Raw genomic sequence first — 25,816 nt, forward strand, 5'->3', positions numbered from 1 at the left:
GCCAAAATTGGCTTTAAATTTGAATTTGGATTGGCTATTTATCTTCACACGTCAAGGCTACTAATTTTGACGTTCATGACCTTCATGCTTCATGTATTTCATTATATGTACATTGATTACGATATATTGACTCCAAATGTGTAAACTTAAAAATACATTCCAAGCGACAATTTTAAATAAAAACTTCCAGTGTTTTGTTGTACTTTATTCTGGTTGTTTTTTTTAGTTCATTTTATTGTCATCCAAAATTGTATCTGTTGTCGTGTATTATTAATGTATTAATAATTGATGTAACGTTGGTAATACTGCATTGTACAGATACGTCACTAGACAAGGTTTAAGTAATATTTATAGGCATCAGTGCAATAAATTCTGTTCAAATACATGTCTAAAAAAAGACATGAACTAGCGTACAGACATAGTTTTAAATTTGTGATATTTGACATAATCGATAAATAAATTGTTTCATATATTATTGTTTACTTGTGTTTAATTGTGCTATATGTATTTGCAAAACTAAATCTTGCTACGTTTATACATATTTACAGAGAAATATAAAACTTTAAAACTGAAATGCCGTTTATTTATTTATTTCTATGTTGAAAAAATATGGCCTGCAAACAAGTGCTACTGAAATTGCTTTGATAGTAACACAAATGTATAAACAATAAGATCAAAATGCAATTCTAGAAGTAGTGTGACACTTTTTCCTTCTATGCCAGTATGTCCACCTTCCCCTACGACATACTTTTTACCAATGAGCGGGAAAAACAAAAAATATATATAAAAGTAACGATCTTTGTAGTTTCGCCTATGCCAAAATTTCCCGTAGTTGTATGCAAAGCGATTAATGACGGTTTCCTTCCTTGCGATAGTTTTCCGTCCCACGCACCACACTTTCAACCAGTGGCGGCGCACACTTTTATCAACTAGAACGGAACTTTAATTATAAAATCAAAATTTTCGCGCTCGTTAAACGCAACCCAGTTGATTAAGCCCGTTTATAGTAATAACTACAAAAAATATCCTAAATATCGCTCACATTATAATAAAACGCCAATTATTGACCCCTTTTGTTAAATTTTTATATAGTTTCCCAACAAACGGCAATAAACTTCCATATAGTTGGCGATAACAGGACAGTAATTTCCATTTTATCGTAAGGATATTGATAAGAATTATCATAAAAATAGTTCAGGTATGTCGAACGCTACCTCTACAACTCTTTTTACATTACTGTTTTATATTCGCGACAGAAAAAGACAGATGACACCTTCTTCGAAATAACGATTCTAAAAAGTGCAATAATATTATTTAAAAAGCGACGACCAAGCCATTTCTAGTCGAGCCGTGGTACGGTTTAGGTGTACGAAAGTGCTGTACAGGTGTCTCTGTCTTACATCCAAGCTAACTTGATCTATGCGAACAACTCTTGGATTGGATGATTTGTTCGTGTGGCTCGAGTTAGATGGGAGAGTCTGGCTGCCGATTGGGACGTTTCGGCGGGAAAAAAAGGTACGCATTTAAAAATTTTTATTACTCCTTAAATACTGTACATACATGGTATAACATATACAATGGCACGTTATTTATAAAAATATAATGAGCATGTTTTTTACATCAACCAATCGACGAACGGAAAGGAAGACTTAAAGTAACGAACGCAAATTTTTCCAAGTAGCACCATTTGCCGAGTCTGCAGAACAACTCAGTTTTAGCAGTAGGCAAGCACGCGGTTAAGATATTTTATTGCATCTTGTTTATTCTAAATAACAATAGTTGATGGTTTTAAATGCATTGTTCCAAGTTTTTTATTTTATTATTTTTTCACACAAACTTCACTCTGAAGGTCATGGGCGACATTCCAGTGGAGGGGTTTTACTTAACGTCATCTATTATTTATAGTTTGCAACTTATGACTCATGCAAATAAATTTACAACTTAATAGTTTTAAATATTTTCGACTATATGGGGTATTTATTTTCGAGGATAGATAGTTTTAAGTGTTCTGTAGACCAAGCGCCTTGGTGAATTCGTCGTCAACTTGGACTTGAAGTAACCTAACTCATCCCATAACTACCCTACAGAATTATTTTACAAACAGTCACAATTTTTACATAACTCCTTGATATGTTTCTTTATACAATTTAAATATTAAGGATACAGTTTTCGTGTAAAGGGTTTAACTATGAACCAAGCATCAGAAAAATGGACGAGTAGACGCGACCTTTTCAAGATCATTTATTAAATATTCAATACACAGATCCACGCTCAGAACAGATTCAATGACTAGACGCAATAAAAACAATTTTTCTTCTGTCAGTCTTTCGTAGACAAACATAAGAAGACACATTAGTAACAAGTGTATTAATACTGATTCTTGTTCTCAATAACCAACAAAATCACTCAATTCACAACATGTTGCCAGGTTCACTCCTAGTCGAGGGGTGATAAACCTGTTTATGAGGGGTAAAACTACTCAAAGATGGCGTTGCGTTCCTCCACGATAAACCCGGAGGACCAACACGTGCGTAAACCGGTTGCGTGGGAGAAACCAGATCTGGCGGGTTCTCATTGGACGATTTGCGATCCTTCTTGGTTCGTCGGAGGGTCTGCGTTGGCGCGAAATACGAATCGGAGTATACTTTGCGGTTGTAGTAGCCACCGTTGGAGGAGGGGTACGGGGGTTCCTCTTCAGGGGAGTGCGCCGACGAGTTTGGCATCCAAACCTAGAAAAAGTTACCACAACTGGGTAAAAAACACCCGAACAGACTGATTTTCGTGCTTACCATTGAGTTACCCATGCGTCTTCCTCCAGTAATTAACGTAGTAGTAGCATAAGGAGCCGGTGAGGTGGGTCCACCGTTGGGTACAACCATACTGGCGTCCACTTCCGCATAATCGGCAATCTGCGAAGTCCTAGTTGAGTCCAAATTCGGGCTTGCGTATTCTTGGACTTGCATGTCGTTATAGTCCTTAAATTTGCGTGCACCGATTGGGTAGCTCTTCTCGGATCCGTAGTCCAGATGGTCGGGTCTGGTATACTCTTTCTGGTGTAACGGGTTCGGGTGCAGGTTTATGCTTCCGCCGCGTTCCGGCTGCGCCGTCAGTTTTGAATATTCTGGAAGAGTCGCTGAATAATCTGGAAGCGTGTCCTTGTCTAGCCAAAGCGGAGTTTCTGTTTTGGAAGCTAAAGGTGTGGTTAAAACGCCACCGTTCGAGCGACTAGGGGTCATGGTTTTCTTGGTTAACATTTGTCGCCGCCGCACTAGCAACATAGCACCGAAGAGAAGTACCATCACTGATACCATACTGATTAAAAGCGCCATGAACCAAGTCTCGGTGATGAAATCCCCGGATTGCATATCGATAGGTCTTTGTTGGTGGTGGTCGTTGATTCTGGATGCTGGGTCCAGTCTTATGGTGGCAGCCGTAAAAGGTCCTATTCCCGCTCGCGTGGTTGCTGCCACCCTCACATTGTAACTCACTCCAGCCGTTAAGTTCCCGAGTAAAAGATTGGGGTTATTTCCAACACTAATCGTGTCAGTTATATTAGTACCATTGACTTTAACTTCAACTCTGAAGCCGGATAGCTCTCCATTCAGAACATCAGAAGGTGGGGGTTTCCATTTTAAGTAAACAGCCGTCGAGTTTAAAAGTAGGGCTTCCATATCGGTGGGGGCTTCCATAGGCACGTCTTCTAGAGTTCGGACAGTTTTCGAATTGGAAGGTTGTCCTTCGACAGTCTTGTAAAAAGGCACAAGGAAGAATTCATATCTTGACCATTTGTTTAGGTTATTGACAGGAAAACTTGAGGCTCCTCCTGATTGGAGGACAGTGAACATGCTGTAGGGTTTAGGCAGACCTGGGGGACTATCAAGAGTGATGCAATAAATGTACAAGCCTTCGACATATTGAGCATCCAGGATTTCCCATCCGAGTTTAATCGTAGTCGAGAGAATGGGAATCGCTTCAGTCAGTTTGACGACGTTCCCGGAGATTAAATTAGCTCTGGCTTCGCTTAACTCGGTCACTTCTGGATTCCCCCAGTTTTGAGCGGTATCCGGCCCGACTATAATAATATCGGAGAGTTTTGAAGGGGGTCCTAACCCGTGGCCGTTTTCTGCACGTACCAGAAACGTGTACGGGACTGCGGGTGTCAAAAGGTGTTGGGTGAACGTAGGACCGGGGACTCTCCTGGCGACCACGGTCCACGTCGGGGTTACACCTTCCTCGCGCCCGAACAACTCAATCTGGTAACCTAGTAAACTCGAGGACCCGATTTTGTTGTTTTGGCCCCAGGTGATGGTGACGCTTCCTTCCGACTGGTTGAGAGCATGCGGCCGACTCGGAGGACCAGGAAGCATTATGGCTTCCGGTGCTTTGAAGAAGTTTATGTTGGGGTTTTTAGGGTTCTCGACCAGGAGGTGCCCACTCCACGTGGCTTTCCCGCTACGTGACGACGCCACACACGTGTACACCCCAGAGTCGTCTTTCGCCAAGTGGTAGATCTCCACCAGTCCGGGGTTTGACGCATTTATCCTATCCGACGACGTCACAGGAAGACTTTCTTTGTACCAGGAGATCACCGGAGTCGGGTTACCTATCGCTTCACACGATAGTACCGCGACGGAATTAATCGGGAGAGTCTGGTTAACCGGTCCCCGGATTATAACAGGCGGAGGTCGCTCCTCTTTCGACGTGACGGTGAGCCGGGTCCTCGTGGACGCAGACCCCACGGCGTTCACCGCTGAGCAGATGATCACAGTCCCGGAGTTTTGAGGTTGCGCGTTTTTGAGGGTTAGGGTTGAGCGGCCGTCTGCGGTTGTGAAGACTTGGTAGTTGCCTGAGGCGGTTCCGGGGTAGATTAAGGTGCGATCTCCCTCGAAGGACCAGAAGATGAAGGGTTTAGGGCTGCCTTCCACGTTGCAGTGGAAAGACACGTCGCGCCCGGACTCTATAGTTTGGGCTAGGGGGCGATTTATGAACGTGGGTAGAGCGTGGACTGTTAGGACTGCCGTAGCGCTGATAACCCCGGCGAAATTGTCGGCTTCGCAGGTGTATAGACCTTGGTCTAGGAGGGTGATGCCGTCCAGACGAAGGGTGCGGTCTTCCAGGACATGGACTCGCCCTAGGGGCATGGTTCCTCCCGCTGAGGTCCTGCGCCAGAGGACGTCGGGGAGAGGGTCGCCGCCTACCGCGCACGCGAAGTCGACCGTAGACCCGACTAAAGCGACGGTGTCTTCTGGAGCTTTCACCAAATACGGCTTAACTATGAACAAAAAAAAAAAATACACAAAAATAGGTATAGATCTTTGTGGGGAATGGTGATACGTACTTAAAACTTTAAGAACAGCGACTGTCGACTCCCGGATCCCTGCGGTGTTCTTGGCCACGCACTGGTACCTCCCGTCGTCTGCCGGTTTGGCTTCGGTGATGGCGAGGTTCGAGCCGTCGACGAGTTTGAGCCGGCCTTCCACGACTAGTTCTTTTCCGTCCTTTTTCCATTGGACTTGGGGCTCGGGGGTTCCTTTGGGTGGGACGCATTCCATAACGACGGCTTCTCCAGCCGCTACGCGGGCGCTTTGGGGCTCTAAGCGGAATTCGTCGCGTAAAACTGCAACAATAAATCGGTCAACTGTGAGAGAGCAAATAAAAATTAATGGACTGGGGATGGCGGACTGGAATTTAAAGGCAATTTTGTGGGTGGGGGACGTACAGGAAATTGCACGGTTCCAATGAATTGACTGATATATCAATCAACAGTTTTCATTTCCCCTTTTGATGGTCTTATATTCGAGGACCGGATCCGGGATAATTGAAGATTTGACACGGGGGGGTTTAAAACTGGCTGCGGAAGGAGGGTTTGTGTGGAAATGTGGAAATATGGATAGTATTGATCGAAATTACAATAGATTTGGTAACTAATACTAAGTTAAAAAAAATTCAAAAATACTGTAGCAATTTCCCTTCCAACAATGTTCCGATCAAACTTTTCGACTTTTGCAGTTGGCAATTAAACCCGAATTAGATTCTCGCATTTAATGAACAATATCCTCTTCCATTAGAATGTTTACCGAAACCGGAGCCAATCCTGGCCGAAACGAAATAAAACAAAATGTTATTAGTGCTCTGACATGATTCCTCCCATTAGCATCGATTTTGATTAAAATTTGCGCGTTAATTGAATTGTTCCTTGATATCCTGTAATAGCGCAGCAGGATTGCCAATTAGCCCAAAAATGAAACGAGAAAATTAAAACCGTGAAAAAACACCCCCAGAAGACGTCACGTGGAATTTACGCCGTCTACCCCACCCCGTCAAGCTAAACGCACAAGTTTGCTTTTATCGTAAGACATGCTTTATGGAAATTGTGCTTTTGGGATTTTACATGTGTCTATATTTTGCATAAATACTGATAACGCAAGGAAGTTTGTGGGGGGTGGGAAGACTTGGATGTATGCCCTGCGGCAAGTGACGTGACTCGCCCCTTTCACATGCATGTATCAATATGTAACCCACAACACAATATTATTAGGGTAATATGCATACAGAGTCTGATGACCATATCAATCAAAGCCAGGATACAGACAGGACCTAATATTGATGCTATTGGCAGGATAAGTGAGTTTTACTATACAGACGGGCCGTAAGTAATTGGATTTTGACGCATACATTAATCCCGAATAGAGGGATAAGCGCATTAATATAAAAGTTTGTGGGTCGTGATTGTTTTGGCCGAATTTCAAATCCAGACCCTCTGAAAGATCTAAATGTATTGTGAACAGCTTTCGGATGGGTGCCAGACCAGTTTTATTATACTTAATATATAAAATTAAGACCTACTTTTTCAAATTCTAGGACTACAGACAGCTATTCGTTCAAAATTAAAACGCAGACACATAAAAACGCAAAGTTTGACTTCCTCAGCCCCGCTTCGAATAAACGTGCATATTTTAATACTCGGGCTCTATCTTCATTCCGTATCCACAGGCGGCGCCGAGTGCAAGGCACAAGGGTAGATAAATAAAGGACAACTCTTGTTCCGGCTTTATTATCCCGGCTCATGCAATGGAGAATATTAATACCGTCGTGATTGTCTTTTTGAAGCCCCCGCGAATCCATCCGATTCAAAAATTTTATTGTCACCGGCAATTTGAATTGCTGAAAGCAAATATATGACACCTCCCCGACCGGAACACAATATAAATGCAAAGTAAACGTACTTGTTGGAAAAAACTGAAATTAAACTCTACGGTCCAATCAATCGCGATCGGGAGGAAACGCCACCCCTGAGTGCTTTTGTTCAAAATTTATTCATGTTAGTGGAGAGACAAGATATTCCAATCAATTGATTTAAGTGCGTTTTCGTGATTCGACCAATGTAATTGTCGGTAACGGCAACTAGATCAATAAAACTCATCTGCGGGAGGAATTTATTTTCGGAGAATTTCATTAATCCCTTTTGCCACTCTTTGATTGCGAGATAACACAATTACAAAAGGCCAAATCGCACGGGGTAGCGTGGACGAGGATGGGAAAAAGAAGCGGAAGTGTGAACGGGGTTGGTGTCTAAAATTTTTACTGACGTCATTCTATGGCGAGTTAAGGGTCAATAGTGTAGATTTATAGTAGTAACATCTCATGGTTTCAGTATAGTTCAGTCTATTGGTTTGGCTATGCGAGATGTCGTATTAACAGATTAAGTTATTCAGGTCAAGTCAAGACAGGTCAAGTTAGGTAGGATCCGATCAGACCAGCTCAGGTCAGGTCAAGTCAGGTCAATTGGTGTTGAAAGAAAACTTATACTTACCTACTGATGGTATTTGTACGTGTAATAGTCGAATTTTTTAGAAATATAAACATAAATAGTCGAAGTTAAGTGTTTACTGAGAATACATTTTTTCCCATTGGTTAGCAGCTTTAAATACATTTCATATATTTGTTCGTTTGCAACTATCTACATACGCAGAATAACGTTTCATGAAACACAATTATAGTGTTTAACTTTTAAATGAAACGCCCTGTATATTTGAAAATAACTGAATGGTTTTTATCAGATTGCGTTAAGTATTTTTTTATATTGCTCTTTCAGCAGTATAAACTAAAATTATTTTCAACTGTTTTTGATGCATAGCTTAGCAGTCGATTTTTCTTTAATGGAATTGTCCATATACATATTTCTAAAAGTTCTTTCAATTTTCATGAAATTTTTTAACTCTTCAAAGACTCACAAGCAAAATTCGGGGCTGGGTTATTTTTATTTTTAAAATAGTATTCTGTGTTGTACGGCATTTTATTCTTGTTATTCTCTTTAGATTTTAGAGTGTTTAAAGTATTGGAAAATTTTTGATGTCATGTTCTGCTTTTATTTTTTTTGCCAAAGTTTTTACCTTGTTTTTTAAACTTAAGAGAATAATATAAAAATGATGTCATGTTCTGCTTTTATTTTTTTTGCCAAAGTTTTTACCTTGTTTTTTAAACTTAAGAGAATAATATAAAGAATCCAAAAAATCTAAAGGATTCAAAGTATCCAAGGAAACCAAAAAATCCAAAGAATCGACAAAATGCAAAAAATACAAAGAATCCAGACATTACACTAAGTTAAAAAAAAATCTAAAAGATCTAGAAAATATAGAAAATCCAAAAACTGTAAAAAGATTCGAAAAAAATCTAAAAAAATTGAAAAATCCAAAAAATCCACAAAATCCAGAAAACAAACAATCTAAAAAAAACCAAAGTATCCCAAAGTTCCAAAGACACAAGAGACTCCATTCAACACAAAAAATTAAAAAAATCCCAAAACTCCAAAAGATTAAAAAAAACCGAAAAAGATCGAAAAAATCCAATAATCCAAAGAATTCAAAGAATCCAAAGGATCCAAAGTATCCAAAGTATCTCAAGAATCCAAAGACTCCAAAGAATACAATGAATCAAAAAAATCGAAACTATCCAAGGAAACCAAGAAATCCAAAGAACCCAGAAAATGCAAAAAATACAAAGAATCCAGACATTACAAGAAGTTCAAAAAAATCCAAAAAATCTAGAAAATCCAGTAAAATTCAAAAACTGTAAAAAGATTCGAAAAAATCTAAAAAAATTCAAAAAATCCAAAGAATCCAAAGATTCCAGACAATATAAAAAATTTAAAAATCCGAAAAATCCAGAAAATCCAGAAAACAAAGAAAATAAAAAAAAATCCAAAGAATCCAAAAGATCCAAAGACTCGAAAGACTCCATCCAACACAAAAAATTAAACAAATCCAAAAAATCCAAAAACTCCAAAAACTTCGAAAAAACCCAAAAAATTGAAAAAATCCAATAATCCAAAGAATTCAAAGACTCCAAAGAATCCAAAAAATCCAAAGAATTCAAAAAATGCATAAATCCAAAAAAAGCAGACATTACAAGTTCAAACAAATCCAAAAAATTTAGAAAATCCAGAAAATCAAAAAACTCCAAAGAATTAAAACAATCCAAAGAATCCAAAAAATTCAAACAATCCAAAGAATCTAAAAGATCCAAAGGATCCAAAGATCTAAACTCAAAAGACTTCAAAGAATCCAGACAATAGAAAAAATTTAAAAAATCCAGAAAATCCAAAAACTCCAAAAGATTGGAAGAAACTTAAAATGATCGAAAAAATCCAATAATCCAAATAATCCAACAACTCCAAAAATTAAAAGAATCCAAAGAATCCAGAAAATGTAAATAATTAAAAATTCCAAATAAATCCAGAAAAATCTAGAGAATCCAAAAAATACAAACAAAATCCAAACAATCCAAAAAATATAAAAAATTAAGAAAAAAACAAAAATCTAGAACATCCAGAAAATTCAAAAACTCCAGAAGATACGAAAAAAATTGAAAAATATCGAAAAAATCTAAAGATTCCAAAGAATCCAAAAAATACAAGGAATCCAAAAAATCCAAAGACTTCAAAAATGCAAAAAATCTAGAAAGTCCAGAAAATCGAAAAACAGTAAAAGATTCGAAAAAAATCGCAAAAAATTGAAAAAAATTGAAAAAAAACAAAGGCTTCAAAGGACTTCAAAGAATCTACAGAATCCAAAGAATTCAGACAACACAAAAAATTTAAAAAATGCAGAAAATCCAAAAACCCCAAAAGATTCGAAAAAAACCCAAAAAGATCGAAACAAATCCAATACTCCAAAGACTCCAAATAAATCTAGAAAATCCAGAAAATCCAAAAAGTGGAAAAATTCCAAAGAATCAAAGATTGCAGGCAATACAAGAAATTAAAAAAAAAAAACAAAAATCTAGCAAATCCAGAAGATCCAAAAACTCCAAAAAATACAAAAAAAAAAATGAAAAAACCTAAAGATTCCAAAGAATCCGAAGTATCCAAAGTATCCCATGAATCCATTGGATTCAGAAAATGTAAAAAAATAAAATAATTTAAATAAATCTAGAAAATCCAGAAAATCCATAAAATAGAAACATTCCAAAGAATCGAAAGAATCCAGACAATACAAGAAATTAAAAAAAAAATCTAGAAAATCCAGAAAATCCAAAAACTCCAAAAAGATACGAAAAAAATCGAAAAACATCGAAAAAGATTCCAAAGGCTCCAAAGAATCTAAAGTGTCTAGAAAATCCAGAAAATCGAAAAAATCCGAATAATCCAAAAAACCAGACAATATTAAAGTTTAAAAAATCCAAAAATCTAGAAAATCCAAAAAATTCAGAAAACAAAGAATCCAAAAAAATCCAAAGATCCAAAGATCCAAAGAGTTCAAAGGTGCCGAAGATCCAAAGATTCAAGACTTCGAAAACTCCAGACAATACAAAAAATTTAAAAAATCCAGAAAATCCAAAAACTCTAAAAGATTCAAAGAAACCGAAAAAGATGGATAAAATCCAATAATCCAAAAAATCCAAAATCTCGAAAAAATTAAAAGAATCCAAAGAATCCAGAAAATGTAACAAATTCAAAAAATCCAAATAAATCTAGAAAGTTTAGAAAATCCAAAAAATAGAAAAAACCAAAGAATCCAAAGAATCCAGACACTGCAAGAAATTAAAAAAAAAAAACAAAAATCTAGAAAACCCAGAAAATCCAAAAACTCCAAAAAATACGAAAAAAATCGAAAAACATCGAAAAAGTCTAAAAAGAATCCAAAGAATCCAAAGTATTCCAAAGACTCCAAAGAATCCAAAGAATGTATAAAATCCAAAAAGTCGAAAAAGTCCGAAGAATCCAAAAAACCAGACAAGATAAAAATTTCAGAAATCCAAAAAATCCAGAGAACAAAGAATCCAAAAAAATTCAAAGATCCCAAGAATCCTAAGGTCCGAAGATCCAAAGACTCAAGACTTCAAAAACTCCAGACAATACAAAAAATTAAAAAAATCCAGAAAATCCAAAAACTCCAAAAGATTGGAAGATACCGAAAAAGATCGAAAAAATCCAATAATTCAAAGAATCCGACGACTCCAAAAAATTAAAAGAATCCAAAGAATCCAGAATATGTAAAAAAAATAAAAAAAAACCAAATAAATCTAGTAAATCCAAAAAATCCAAAAAATAGAAAAAATCCAGAAAATCCAAAAACTCCAAAAGATACGAAAAAATCGAAAAACATCGAAAAAATGTAAAAATTCCGAACAATCCGAAGTATCCAAAGTATCCCAAGAATCCAAAGAATCCAAAGGATCCAAAGAATCCAAAGAATCCAGAAAATGTAAAAAATTCCAAATAAATCTAGAAAATCCAGAAAATGGAAAAAATAGAAAAAATAGAAAAAAAACAAAAAATCCAAATAATACCAGAAATAAAAATAAAAACAAAAATCTAGAAAATCCAGAAAGTCCAAAAACTCCAAAAGATACGAAATAATGGAAAAACACCGAATCTACATTCCAAAGAATCTAAAGGATCCAAAAATCCAATAATCCTAAGAATCCAAAAAATTCAAAAAAATCCAAAAAATCTAGAAAATCTAGAAAATCGAAAAAATTATAATTTCAATTTGACGTCACATTTAGCCCGTATATCCCCAACCTGGTATTATTAGTTAACCTCTGAATGTCAGTTAGCCTTGAGAAATGCTATATCTACAATTAATAGAATATAATATTTCTGAAAAAATAAAAGGTTACCAGATTCCATGAGTTCATTTTTATTATATTATTCAACAAAACTAAAAAGTGACCTAGGTTTGATAAGCCATGAGTTATTATTGAATGAGTTAAATTCTAAGGTTTCGTGTTTATTATTAGCCTCTGTTTTTTTTGGATTAGATAATCGATATGTTATTAATTTAAAACAAAATAGAACAGTGAAATGTTTGTCAAATACAGCTAGACATTGATATAAGGAAATTCAATTGTCCAATACCAAGAAAAATGAGGAAAATAACATTCCACCTTATTTATAATTCAATACTACATACAGGGTGTCCCAATGCTTTCGAGGCAGAAGGATTGTTGAAGACCACTTTTTGAAGCATTCCCAGACCTCATTTAACTTTTTTCAGACACATAGGGTATTGAATTTGAAAGTTACACACCACACTTATGTTTTAATCGCAACATCTTATATCTGTATTTTTACAGACTTGGATTTCTTGTTAAGAAAAAAAGGAAAAACAACAGACGCAAACCTTTTTCATAATTTACAAACTGGAAGTATCCCTCGATAAAATTTTTGTTCCTTTTAAGATATATTTCGGAAGAATTAGAATAAATAAACTCCAATAAACTTGATATCAAAAGAAAGTTTATTTAGAACAAGTTTCAAGATCATTGAAGTTTTCAAATTTAGACACCTTGTATCAATCAAAAGTTAAATCTTGTTTTGGAATTCTAAACCTCCATCTTGATTTGATATCGCTGTTCTATTTTCATAAAGTTTGTATAGGGTGTTTCACCCAACAAATTTAAAGCTTGTTAAATATTATATAAGTATGTGAAGGTGAGATTACTAAAACGTTTTGTGCGAAACTCTAAACTTCCATTTTTAAAAATGGCGGAAAAATATGATAACTTGACCATTTTTATATATTTGCAAAACAAACGATGAAAAAATTCTTGTTTAAATTTAAAATGAGGGTAAATTGTAACCTTATATGAGTTCATTAGACCTTGTAAAAATTTTTTTTTAGTAGTTCATGCTACATGTAACATTCCGCCATCTAATCATTGGAACATCCTGTACATTACTGTTATTATGAGCAACAACTTCTGTTCGTTCTTTAAATTATTTTTTCTTGGAAACCGACATGGCAAGAATAATTTCTCCTTAAGATTATATAAAATTTCAGCCAGACTACAAAAAAAAAAAGTTGGAAATATATTGTCTTGCGACATTATTAGACGGAATTAAATTAAACGCATTACACCCACCGACAAAACAGAACGAAAGTTATGCAAGTTTTGTCGCTATTTTAAAACCTCCCACATAACTTTCCTGTCAAAATAACCCATGCGAGTCCGACCCCATAAACCAAACCCGTGTGTGTTGCATACAAACAAATAAGTCCATTATACATGTCCCAGTTAATTCCGTTCCTGCTCCCCGACCAAATATCACGTCGAATTTCCCTGATTGTCTGCATTTTGTCTTTTCGGATGAGCCCCCGGAAATGAAGCCGAAGGAATGGAGTGTGAAATGAAAAAAGGGGCGAACAAACAAGACGGCAAAAACCCGCCGCCATCTCGGCAACGTATGACTGCCTCAAACAGCCCCATTTGTTTATATGCCGTGACTCGATTTAATCCCTTTCCGCTTCTGTAAAAATTTGATTCGTTTGTTGTATCGATGGCGGCGGCAAGTGTGCCGTTCCCACGCCGCCGCACAAAAAGGAGGCGATTTTATTTATCTTCGAGCGGATGTAAACAAAAATGAACAATAAAGGTAATGGCGCGGAGGAAGGTATCAATTTACGCAATACAAATAAAATAAAAAATACCTCCGGAGTGATCCTCGGGTGTCTAATTTTGGGCAAAGTTAGAGGACGCGAGGGACGTAACGAGTTTTGACGTTAAATTTGATAAAGCTAATGCGAATCATAACAAAGAACAACAGCTGACACCAATAAAAAATGGGAATGGGGGTTAGGCCGGGGGCGCGTCTGCAAGAAAACGGCACTCGCGAAGAGTAACGATGTTATCCTTTATCAAATTACGCAATGATACCGGGCGCAGGAATTTTACCAGGAATGCTGCGAGCACGGCAGGACAATTCAATAAAAGTATACAGGACGAAGGAATAATTTCGGGAGGAAAGCTGCTGCTGGGGTTAATTAGTGGCTGCTGCCGGAATAAATCAACCGAAATAAGTGTTGCTGTGCTAAGCGGTTTCATGTTGGGGTCGAAATTTACACAACTTTGTAGATTTCGAGCTTACAGGAAAATCACCAGCTGATTAAAATTGGGTGTGATGGAAGAGGAGCACAATTTAGTCGAAGCTAGTGGACATGAATGTACATTGAACCAGAACACTGACGAAATTCGTGTAGACAAGGGTAGGTATCGTGGGGGTTGAAATTACCCAAGTTATATATATCAGCTTTTATCTTAGAAATTTTTTATTCAGTGATAGTAGTGGCTATTTTTTTATTTGTGGTCGATTACAAAGAATCGGTTTACGTTGCAAAATTTTAAGGTGACGTCACAATTTTTTGGGAGGGATGATCATGCGAATTTAATGATGGATTAGACGTGATTGGTGGATGCGCCGGGCGAGCACTCTATTATTTATCCAGTTCGTGTTTATGATTTAATACTTATTACGTAGCGTTGAAAAGTAGCAGTGATCCAAAAATTTTAAAATTTTGCTGACTAAACCATATACATAGATAGGCAAATTTGTTCGTTTATTACAAGTTTATTATTTCGTGGCCCCACTTCCTACTTTCCAATGCGAAAAATACACCAATTAAACAAACCTTGGGACGCTTTTTTAATTACTAAATAATAGTAAAACGCAAATATATAGTAAACAAGGCCAGGTTATCAGTGGGCAATGTTTTTAAGTAGCTGATTACTATGTTTTTTCTGTGCAAATTTATCAAAAGAGGTTTATGTAAAAAGTGTACTTAACTACTATCATATAAATAATCTTTAGTATGAAAATAAAGTGTATATGTTGCAATGGAAATGATATTGTCGCTGCAGTTTGTAGATAGTGGAAAATATATTCCACTACAAAGTGCATTTATTTGTGGTAAAACATGTGTTCGAAAATGTTGAAGATTGAATAAACATTACACCCTGTATTTTATTACTGCATTGTACTCCATTTTTTGGCCTAATTCTTTTAATATCTCGATATGTTTCTTAAAAAAGTAAAAAATCCCGACAGCTATCAACTTGTACAAAATACTCAGCAAGTAAGAGAACAAAAAATTGTAATAAATAATAATTAAAACATTTTTCATAAACACTCTGTATATGAAAATTTATTTTCACTTTCATCTCTCCACAAAGTGATGTAACATAGGTATTAAAAATAACTCTACTGTGATTTCTTGTAAACCCTTCCATTGTCAAAAAATTCAAGAAAATTGGAATAACGTGGCAACATAGTATCGTAATTTTAAAAATCAACAGTGGTTGTAAAGCCTAGGACGAGGTGAATTAAAATATACAAATAAATATAAGGTGCTTCATTTAAAAAACCTAAGTTGTGTCTTTTGAATTACTTAGAGGCAAAATAAACATACTTAGTTACTACTTTCAGTTGTTTTTATCAAAACGGTTCAATGTCAACAACAGCGGAAATTTTAGTAAATAATTAAAAATATTCTGAAAAATAGCGCATACAGAGTAAAGAGTAGCTATACGAGGTAGCACATCAAGTTGGCTTAGAAATTTCGTGAATCTTGCACCTCGTTGTGATGATTGATGGTATACTCTGTCATAAATGTCAATCATAACCTCGCTTTCGTAAGTGTCAGAATTCTTATTAAAATTGCACAGATAGATTTTCCATGATGTAATATGTGTACAATAAAAAATATATTTGGAGCAGGCGGTGAAAGTTCAATTGTTTACGGCTTTTTTTAGAGTGTAGACAGAGTACCCGTCAAAAACTGAGAACTGACAGTTATTGAAAAAAATGACATTTAACAACAAAATAATGTTAGGTTAGAAAACGTTAAAAACGAGAAGCTATTTTACGTGACTTACATTAGGAGTACAGTCCAAAATTATTGAATAATACATTAACTTTATGTTTTTTATTATTATATCTCTTGTTCTTTGTGTTAAAAAATTGTTGAAAGAAAACTATGTATAGAAAGAAAAAAAAACCATTAAGCCCCGCCCCGATTTCAATTGTGACGACTTTTTCATTCGTAATTAGATCGAAGGGCGGAATTTAACTGCAAAAATATTTCTGTACATTTTACAGTAAGTTTTACTCTTTCAGAGAAATGAGGATTTTTTAATTAAGCTCCGCCCCTCGGTTCACGATGAATAAAAAAAATTCGTCACAATTGAGAAGGGGTGGGTGGGTGGGGCTTATATTTTGTCCATTTTTTCTTAATATACAAGACTTTTTTTCCCAACAAGAAACTGAAAACATGTTTAACTATGTTGAAAGAAAACTCTATATATTAAAAAAAAACAAAGTTTAAGCCCCTACCACCCACCCACCCCGATCTCAATTGTGACGAGTTTTTCATTTATAATCAGATCTAGAGGCGGAGTTTAACTGCAAAATTTTACTCTTTTAAAAACATATTTCAAATGGTAATTTCTTGTACAGAAATGAGGATTTTGCAACTAAGCTCCGCCCCTCGGTTCACGATGAATAACAAAATTCGTCACAATTGAGAACGGGTGGGTGGGTGGGGCTTATATTTTGTCCATTTTTTTTAAATATAGGAAGTTTTCTTTTCTCAACAAGGAATTGAAAACATGTTTAACTATCTTGTCGTTAAAAGAAAGTTCTATATGTATATTAAAAAAAAAAAAAACAAAAATTAAGCCCCACTCACCCGCCCCGATCTCAATTGTGATGAGTTTTTCATTCGTAATCAGATCGAAGGGCGGAGTTTAACTGCAAAATCCATATTTCTGGACAAAATTTTAATTTTAAAAACATACATATTTTATGGTATAATCATATGGTAATTTCTTGTAGAGAAATGAGGATTTTGCAACTAAGCTCCGCCTTTCAGTTGACGATGAAAAAAAAATCATCACAATTAAGAAGAGGTGGGTGGGCAGGGCTTATATTTCGTCCAGTTTTCTTAATATACGAAGTCTTCTTTTCCCAACAAGAAACTGAAATAGTATATTAACTATCTTATCCTTCAAAGAAAACTCTATACATTAAACAAAAAACAAAAATTTAGTCCCACCCACCCGTCCCTATTTCAATCGTGATTAGTTTTTCATTCGTAATTAGCTCGAGGGGCGGAGTTTAACTGCAAAATCCATATTTTTGTACAAAATTTTACTCTTTTAGAGAAATGGGAATTTTGCAACTAAGCTCCTCCCCTCGGTTCACGATGAATAAAAAAATTCCTCACAATTGAAAAGGGGTGTGTGGGTGGGGCTTATATTTCGTCCACTTTTCCTTAATATACGAACAATTACGAAGTCTTCTTTTTCCAACAAGAAACTGAAAACATGTTTTACTATCTTGTCGTTCAAAGGAAACTCTATACATTAAAAAAAAAAGAAAAATTTAGCCCCACCCACCCGCCCCTATTTCAATTGTGATTAGTTTTTCATTCGTAATTAGATCGAGGGGCGGAGTTTAACTGCGAAATCCATATTTTTGTACAAGATTTGACTCTTTTAGAGAAATGGGGATTTTGCAACTAAGCTCCTCCCCTCGGTTCACGATGAATAAAAAATTCGTCACAATTGAAAAGGAATGTGTGGGCGGGGCTTATATTTCGTCCATTTTTTTCTTAATATACGAAGTCTACTTTTCCCACCAAGAAAGTGAAAAGATGTTTAACTGTTTTGTCGTTGAAGGAAAACTCTATATATTAAAAAAAAAAGAAAAAAAGATTAACCCCACCCACCCACCCCGATCTCAATTGTGATGAGTTTTTTATTCGTAATCAGATAGAGGGGCGGAGTTTAACTGCAAAATCAATATTTCTGGACAAAATTTTATGTACTTTTAAAAATATACATATTTCAAATGATAATTTCTTGTAGAGAAATGAGGATTTTTCAACTAAGCTCCGCCTTTTAGCTCACGAAGAATAAAAGATTCGTCACAAATGAGAAGCGGTGGGTGGGTGGGGCTTATATTTCGTCTAGTTTTCTTAGTATACAAAGTCTCCCTTCCCCAACAAGAAACTGAAAACATGTTTAACTGTCTTGTCGTTGACAGGAAACCCTACATATTAAAAAAAAAGAAAAAGAAGATTGAGCCCCACCCACCCGCCCCGATCTCAATTGTGATGAGTTTTTTATTCGTAATCAGATAGAGGGGCGGAGTTTAACTGCAAAATCAATATTTCTGGACAAAATTTTACTTTCAAAAACATACATATTTTATGGTATAATCATATGGTAATTTCTTGTAGAAAAATGAGGAATTTTCAAGTAAGCTCCGACTTTTAGCTCACGATGAATAAAAAATTCATCACGATTGAGAAGGGGTGGGTGGGCGGGGCTTATATTGTGTCCAGTTTTTCTTAATATACGAAGTCTTCTTTTCCCAATAAGAAACTGAAAACATGTTTGACTATCTTGTTCAAAGAAAACTCTATACATTAAACAAAAAACAAATATTAAGCCCCACCCACCCGCCCCTATTTCAATTGTGATTAGTTTTTCACTCGTAATCAGATAGAAGGGCGGAGTTTAACTGCAAAATCCATTTCTAGAGAAAATTTTAGTTCTAAAAACCTATTTCAAATGGTAATTTCTTGTAGAGAAATGAAGATTTTGCAACTAAGCCCTGTCCTTCAACTCACTATGAATAAAAAATTCGTCACAATTGAGATGGGGTGGGTGGGCGGGGCTTATATTGTGTCCATTTTTTTTTAATATATGAAGTCTTCTTTTCCCAAAAAGAAACTGAAAACTTGTTTGACTATCATGTTGTTGAAAGAAAACTCTATACATAAAAAAAACAGCCCCTATCTGAATTGTGATGAATTTTTGATTCGTTGTTAGCGCGAGGGGCGGAACGTAATTGCAAAATACCTATATATTTCTCGAGAAAAGTTTCCATTTTCAATATGTTTTAAGTTTCTTGTTGTGAAAAGAAGACTACGTATGATAAAAAGGGCAAATAAAACTGTCAAATTAAACAAATGGTAACGTTAATCAGGTGATTAAAAGTGCGGGATAAACAGGTTTTACAAATCGAATAACTGCAAAATCGGAAAATCGGATAATTGAGAAATCCAAAGTGCAAAATTGAAAAATCAAAAATTTGAAGAATGAAATAAACGAGTCATAAACTACATGTGTAGGACTATGTTATGTTATACAAATTAAAACCCATTTACTATGTATCACATTATTGGTGGGGATGATTAGACAAAGTTTAGTTAGCGTTTTACCATCTATACATGATATTTCTAATATACATACAAAATCGGTCCAGTAGTTTCGGAGATTACGTGTCAAATAAAAGTGAATACAGACACCACACAGATAGATAGACAGGCAGACAGACAAACCGAAACGAGAGACTACTAATCAAAAACCCTAATATTTATTAGAAGGATCATTTCATTACAACAATTTCCTAAAGCGAATTTTTGTTTTTTTAGAAAGTAAAAGAAAATTCTTGGTAAAAATATCGTAGACACCAAAACTCAACACACTAGTTTTGAAAAGACGTACCACAAGACAAATAATAATTCCAAGGATTGCACCAAGTATTGTTGAGTTAATAAGAAATGATCATCTCATTTTATTAGTTTTTTTTTTTCAGTTGTAAAAGTTAGTCATTACGATAACGATTGTTGTATATTTATAAAGATAAATGTTGAACTTTGAACCGACTTTAATTTTTAAGGTGAATAGATAAAATGTAAACGGACTATGAATCATGATTTATTTTTTGAAAGCTTGTTTATGTTTCACCATAAAATTACTTAAAGGAAACTAAACTGAAAATGACCAACTTCTTTAATAAAAAGCTTCATTTAGCTCAGTGAACTCTGTCTTTCTATGTACTTTGGAACACAGCTACTGACAACTGCACAAAACTGAAAAATAGTCTAGATTTTTATCATCACTGTAAAAGCAAAGTCCGTCTGGAACGAACAAACAAGTATAAGACCGAGGTTTGAGGTAAAATCATATCTCAGACAATGATGCCAACAGCACGGAGTATGTCAAGGCTTACTGTAACACAAAAAGTTTTCCATTATGTTATGAATTATGATCATGAATGTGTTTTTTACAGTGTAACTTTCTAAACTCGTCTTTTATTCGAAGGTGTTGGCATGATGAATTTTTACTGCACAGATAACGATAATATAGGTCAATTTTCGTTTATAAAACAAAGAAAAACGCGCTCCCAGCGCACCAATTTCCATCGAGGGTTAAAGGATCGTGTGATTCGTCTCAATATCCTTCCGAATTAAGTATAAAATATCGTTTGACCTTATTCGCTAAACGCGTTTGTTCTTACCTATTCCATTTTTTCACGTGTAAATCGTTCGCGTTTTTAGTAAAAACTGTACAGCCGCTTATTTAGTTCGAGTCTGAATCGATTTATCCCATCACGAAACCTTTCAAAATGTCGTTTCACATGAAACGCTATCTCCAGGAGGCAATATCAGCAGCACAGCGCAACTATTTGTTTTCTTATCCATATAAGTATAATACCGAAAATAATTTATTTTATACGAACGGCACACAACTTTTGATTTAGACCGAGAGGATTGCGTGCTCCGACAAAGAAAAAAATAAATCGTTCGTTAACCTAACATTTGACGAAATCGCGGGATTAGCCCGAGAGGGGAAACTTTCCGAGGATCAAGACAAATAAATGAAAGAATCACAATTAGAAAAGTTGTTATTAGGGCCCTTTGTGACTCATAATATAAAAACAGAGGCGTAGCTTTGGAGGACTTGTTGTGATTCTAAATTACTGTTTAACGCAAATTTTTATACTGTTCTCGCCTTGTTAGGACAACAAGGGGCTTTTAAGTTTGTTGGAGATACGCAACGAGAGCTGAAAAGTTAGCCGATGAACGAATCTATAAGCACGTCGCTTTAATTAGCACGCGTATTGCTGGCTGCCTAATCCGCAGAGACGACTCACTGAGCCCCCAGTGGCGTACCTAGCGACGGGAAACCTACATTTTCGTGTTCAGCGGTCTGTGAAAACCCAACGAAGTTAAACACGCGTCTGAATTATTCCTGAAAATCGTTCGATATAAAACACAGTTCCGGTTATTGAAAGTAAACACCATTTACTGTATACATAAACCATAATCTTTAAAATGTTCATCCGTCAGCACGTATTTCCAAGACAAAAAAACACATTTCGTTCCGTTTACTCATACATGAACACATCTGTGACAAGTGAGTGTGAGATATTCAAAGCACACCGTATCTATTTAAATTCTCCTCTCTTATCGCTGCAACAACTAACACAAATTGAAAAAGAAGAGCAGCTACTGCGAACTTAGCGAGCATTTCCCTCACGTCAGCATTTAAGCGAATAATAAAATTCCCCGTGTTAGTTATTTATAACTGTCAGTTTAAATTTGGCGCTGAACCGCCGGCAGTGCAGCGAACTTTCGTCCCAGGTTCGAGGTGGAGATCACGTCTGCGTTATCTTCGATCTTTGAGCAGATGTCTGGCGAAGAGGGTCCATATTAACGACGATTTCAACTATTAAGTTTGCGTTTTATACCGTAATTAACTTGGTACGCGTGTTACAGATATAATTAACAGGGCCGCCAACCGTTCCCGGCGAGCTTAAGCTCTCTCCACTTGCTGTTTTTGTTTGTATTCGACGAGCGGTAGATTGAGGTAGATAAAAGGAATTCCAGATGAATTCTTTAATTAATTTTTATTACTGCTGCCCGGCGTTTATACTTTTTATTCCACGTATTTATGGGGAAATTAAAAAGTGCCATCTATTACCTGCCGAGTTGGCGAACTTTCCAGAAAAAACGAGTCTACTTTGGTGCTTTGTTTTTTAGCGAAGTGTAAGCGTCGCTTTAGCTATTATTTTAGCGTTATATTAGTTAAAATTGTGAAAACTGTCCACTATTTTAAGTATGTATCAGTAGAAAGGCGAAATATTCGTAACACTAGTCTAAAAACCAGTTTTTTAAACATAAACGAGGTCACTTTTAAAAGTGTCCGTGAATTAACATAAACACGGTCGTAATAAACAGCTGGCTCGTTGGTCTAGGGGTATGATTTCCGCTTAGGGTGCGGGAGGTCCCGGGTTCAAATCCCGGACGAGCCCACACTTTTTTTCCATTTTTTTTTACAATCACCACACTTTTACAGCTAAATTTATTGCAACCGTTTAAACAACTAAAAATAGACACACTTTCCGTGTTTACCGCCGCCACGCGACATTAAATGTGATAAGAATCGCACTTCCTTCATAACTCAACTTTAACAATCGCATTATTATATTGGCACCTGTTGTATTCTCCGTCGTTTTTAGCGAGAAATTCCAGCTGGATGTATCCGACGAAATTGGAATTTAATTACACCGAAACCGTTGTTTCCTTGCAGAAAATTAGGAAGTTGCGATGGAGCGCCCGAAATAATAACGGTTGTAAACTATGATAATCGCATAAACGTCTAGAAATAGCCTCGGGCTGATAACGCAACAATAAAAGTACACGAGAATTACCATACCGTTCGGGATCAGAAAGGGTCTGAGACACGGCCGAGCCAACACCGGGGGCCCAATACCCCTAGAACAAGAGCCTACGTTGTGTTTTCATTGAATTAATTACTTGTTTAGACAACTCTAACAAAACAGCCAAACCAAGCGGAATAATGCGCGGTTTATTGCAGTTATGGGCTGTTCGACATATGCGTGGGCTGCACTGTTTTTGGCTTGCATAATTCATGAGTGCAGAGCGAGAGAAGAAAGAAATCTTGCGTGAAAATGGAGGAAAAACGCGGGATGTAGCGGCGGGAAATTGTTAATTGTATGCAACCCACAATGCACGCGTGCGTGGAAACGGTATCATAATTGCATGTGTGGTTGCAGCATTGTTAATAATAATGAAAAAAATAATGGCATACACAGGAAGTACAAGCACAGTCACCGAGGATAAAAGAAGGAATTCCATTAACCCTCATTGTAACAGAATCTTTCGATCTTTTTAATGGCCCTACAACAGTATCAACTGTGATATTAGACACCACGATTTGTGAACTTAGGTTCGTTGTTAGTGATAGCGGTAAGTCAACCGACTGGACTTAATGAAGACGCTATTTAAATACTCCCCAAATGCATTAACGATGTCCAACGGATTCGAAAGTTCAGTGCTATTAGATTCCATGAGACCCGAAATTCTAGATTAGATAAAGATTCAAAATACGAGATCTAAAATGTGGTCCTTCTTGTCCAGAATTGTGTTATCCTGATTTAATTCATGAAATTCTCTAAAGATATTTAACATTACCTAGGTATACACATTACACAACATTAATGATTTATTACTAGGTTTTTAGTAAGAGAAAAATAACAAGACATTTAATATTTAATTTCTTTTTGAAGAATATGAATAAAATTCAACGCTCTTTCTTCTTTAGATCTACGCAACTTATTAGAACCTTCAATAATAAACTACTTGCTAAAAAAAGATCTGTGAGGTAATTGTCGAAAATTACTATCGCACACAAAAGTATTGTCAGTATGCAGTAGCTCCACCTCCTCACTGCAAGTTCCCATAATCCCTAAAAACTTTTCAAAATTGCCTAGTTTGATTACAGAAAATTTTGAATTAATTTTTGATAAAGTCGTCTAAAAATTCTAAAAAAATTCAGGGTTATAGACCTTGACGTGCTGATTCCAAAAATATGGCGTGTTTATAATAACGGGGCAATATTTTGGGAATATTCGGTGTAGAATTCGAATTTTGTGAAATTTTTAAAAATTGCGATTTTGAATGTGCGATTCTAGAAGTTTTTCCAATCGTTTGGTTCGAGTTATCGAAGAAATGAGTCCAGGAGTGAAAATTTCCAAGAAAATGTATTTAGTTAAATTTCGAAAATCGCACAAAATAGGTCGAAATTTGCTGTTTGGTACGAGATTACTTTAGTACAAAAATAAAGAGCTAACGCAGCTTAAAATTATAACTTTAACCTCTTATTGTGCTAACTCTGATTTTTAAAATTCAAACAAAACAAATCCAGGCAATCCGATTTTTATCCAAAGTTTCATTACCTCGAAAAATATTCTGAAAATATTTAAAATTTTATCCTTACTATTACTGTACAATTGTACATATATTTTCATTTTTCTCCTATTCGCAGACAAAAAAATTAAAATGATCTAAAACTATCAAAAATACAGTTAAAATCAAAAACAAATTGAATCAATGTTAGCTCCATCCATTGTTCAATGCACAACACAGTTACGAAAAAGGGAAGCCCTCTAAACTCTATAGTCTCCCTAAATTTTCTAGATTCTCAAATCCTGAAATTGCATAGACTCTCTAGATTCTCCAAAATCTCTATATTCTTTAAGATCTCTAGACTCTAGCTTGCTAGATTTGATAGATTTTCTGAACTTTCTAGTTACTGTAGCCACCCTAAAGTGTTTAGCTTTTAGACGATTTAAATTATCTAGATTCTCTAGGTTGTCTGTAGTTTCTAGACACTAAACTCTGTAGAATTTGAGGCTCTGTACGCTTCTTAAGGTTTATAAACTCTCTAGGGTCTATACGTTTTGTAGGGTTTCTAGATATCCTAGATTGTCTATAACCAGGAGCCCCTCTAAATTTTGTAGATTCTTTGAAATCTATACCATCTTTTAGGCGCTAAACTAAGGTGTTTAAATTCTCTGGATTTTTTAAGGTTTCTAGATTCTCTATGCTCTGAAGGCTGTCTAAACTCCGCAGATTCTCTAAATTCTCTCTGATTGCCTAGATTGTCTACTTTCTCTAGAGTCTTTCTATACTCCTAGGATCTCTGGCTCCAGGTTTGCCAGATTTTATAGAGTTTTGGACTCTTTAGCTACTCCAAGGTCTCTAAATTTTTAGTTTCTCTAAATCTATATACTCTGAAGAGTCGCTGGACTCCTTAGACACTCTAAATCTGGCGAGATTCTTCAATTCCTAAATTGCCTAAATTGTTTAGGTTTTCCAATGTATCCATATTTTCTAAGATGTCTAGTCTCTAAACTTGCTAGATTTTGGAGATCTTCTATACTTTTTAGGTGCTGTAAGATTTCTAAAATGTTCAGATTCTAGGCGATTTAAATTATCTACATACTCTGTGGACATTTCAGGTTCTTAATGCCCATATCTAAATTTTCCGGGCTCTATATGTTTTGTACAGTTTCTAGATACTAGGGTTTATAGGTGTCTAGATTCTCTAGAATTTCTAAATTCTTGAAGCGATTTAAATTATCTAGATACTCTGTTGATATTTCGAGCTCCCGGTACACATTGTGGAAACTTTCACTTTTGAAAAAATTGTCTAAAAATTCTGAAAAAACTTTGTAGATTCTTTGAAATCTATACCCTTTAGGGTTTCTAGGCGCTAAACTAAGGTGTTTACATTCTCTAGATTTTTTAAGGTTTCTAGATTCTCTATGCTCTGAAGTCTGTTTAAACTCCGCAGATTCTCTAGCTTTCCCGATTCCTGATTGCCTAAATTGTCTATTTTCTCTAGTTTTCGTATTGTGCTAGGATCTCTAGGCCCT

The 25,816-nt window shown here is 35.8% G+C and overlaps 1 protein-coding gene and 1 non-coding gene across 2 annotated transcripts in view; one reads left to right on the forward strand and one right to left on the reverse strand.

The window, feature by feature from the left end:
- Positions 1-1,545: 1,545 nt before the first annotated feature.
- The window catches only part of LOC135132638 (roundabout homolog 1-like), a 272,773-nt gene continuing 248,502 nt past the window's right edge, over positions 1,546-25,816 (reverse strand). The window contains exons 3-5 of the mRNA XM_064060784.1: positions 5,339-5,617; positions 2,790-5,272; positions 1,546-2,729 (exon numbers count right to left, since the gene is read on the reverse strand). Coding sequence (XP_063916854.1) covers positions 2,412-2,729; positions 2,790-5,272; positions 5,339-5,617 — 3,080 coding nt within the window. The 3' untranslated portion in view covers positions 1,546-2,411. The remainder of the gene's footprint in view (positions 2,730-2,789; positions 5,273-5,338; positions 5,618-25,816) is intronic.
- On the forward strand, positions 22,316-22,387 carry Trnap-agg (transfer RNA proline (anticodon AGG)). Its single transcript has one exon. It is a non-coding gene; the product is annotated as a tRNA-Pro (tRNA).

The sequence above is a fragment of the Zophobas morio genome, unplaced genomic scaffold (assembly GCF_036711695.1).
Source record: "Zophobas morio isolate AGI-343-1 ecotype UQ-CSIRO unplaced genomic scaffold, CSIRO_AGI_Zmor_V1 ptg000021l, whole genome shotgun sequence".
NCBI lineage: Eukaryota > Metazoa > Arthropoda > Insecta > Coleoptera > Tenebrionidae > Zophobas > Zophobas morio.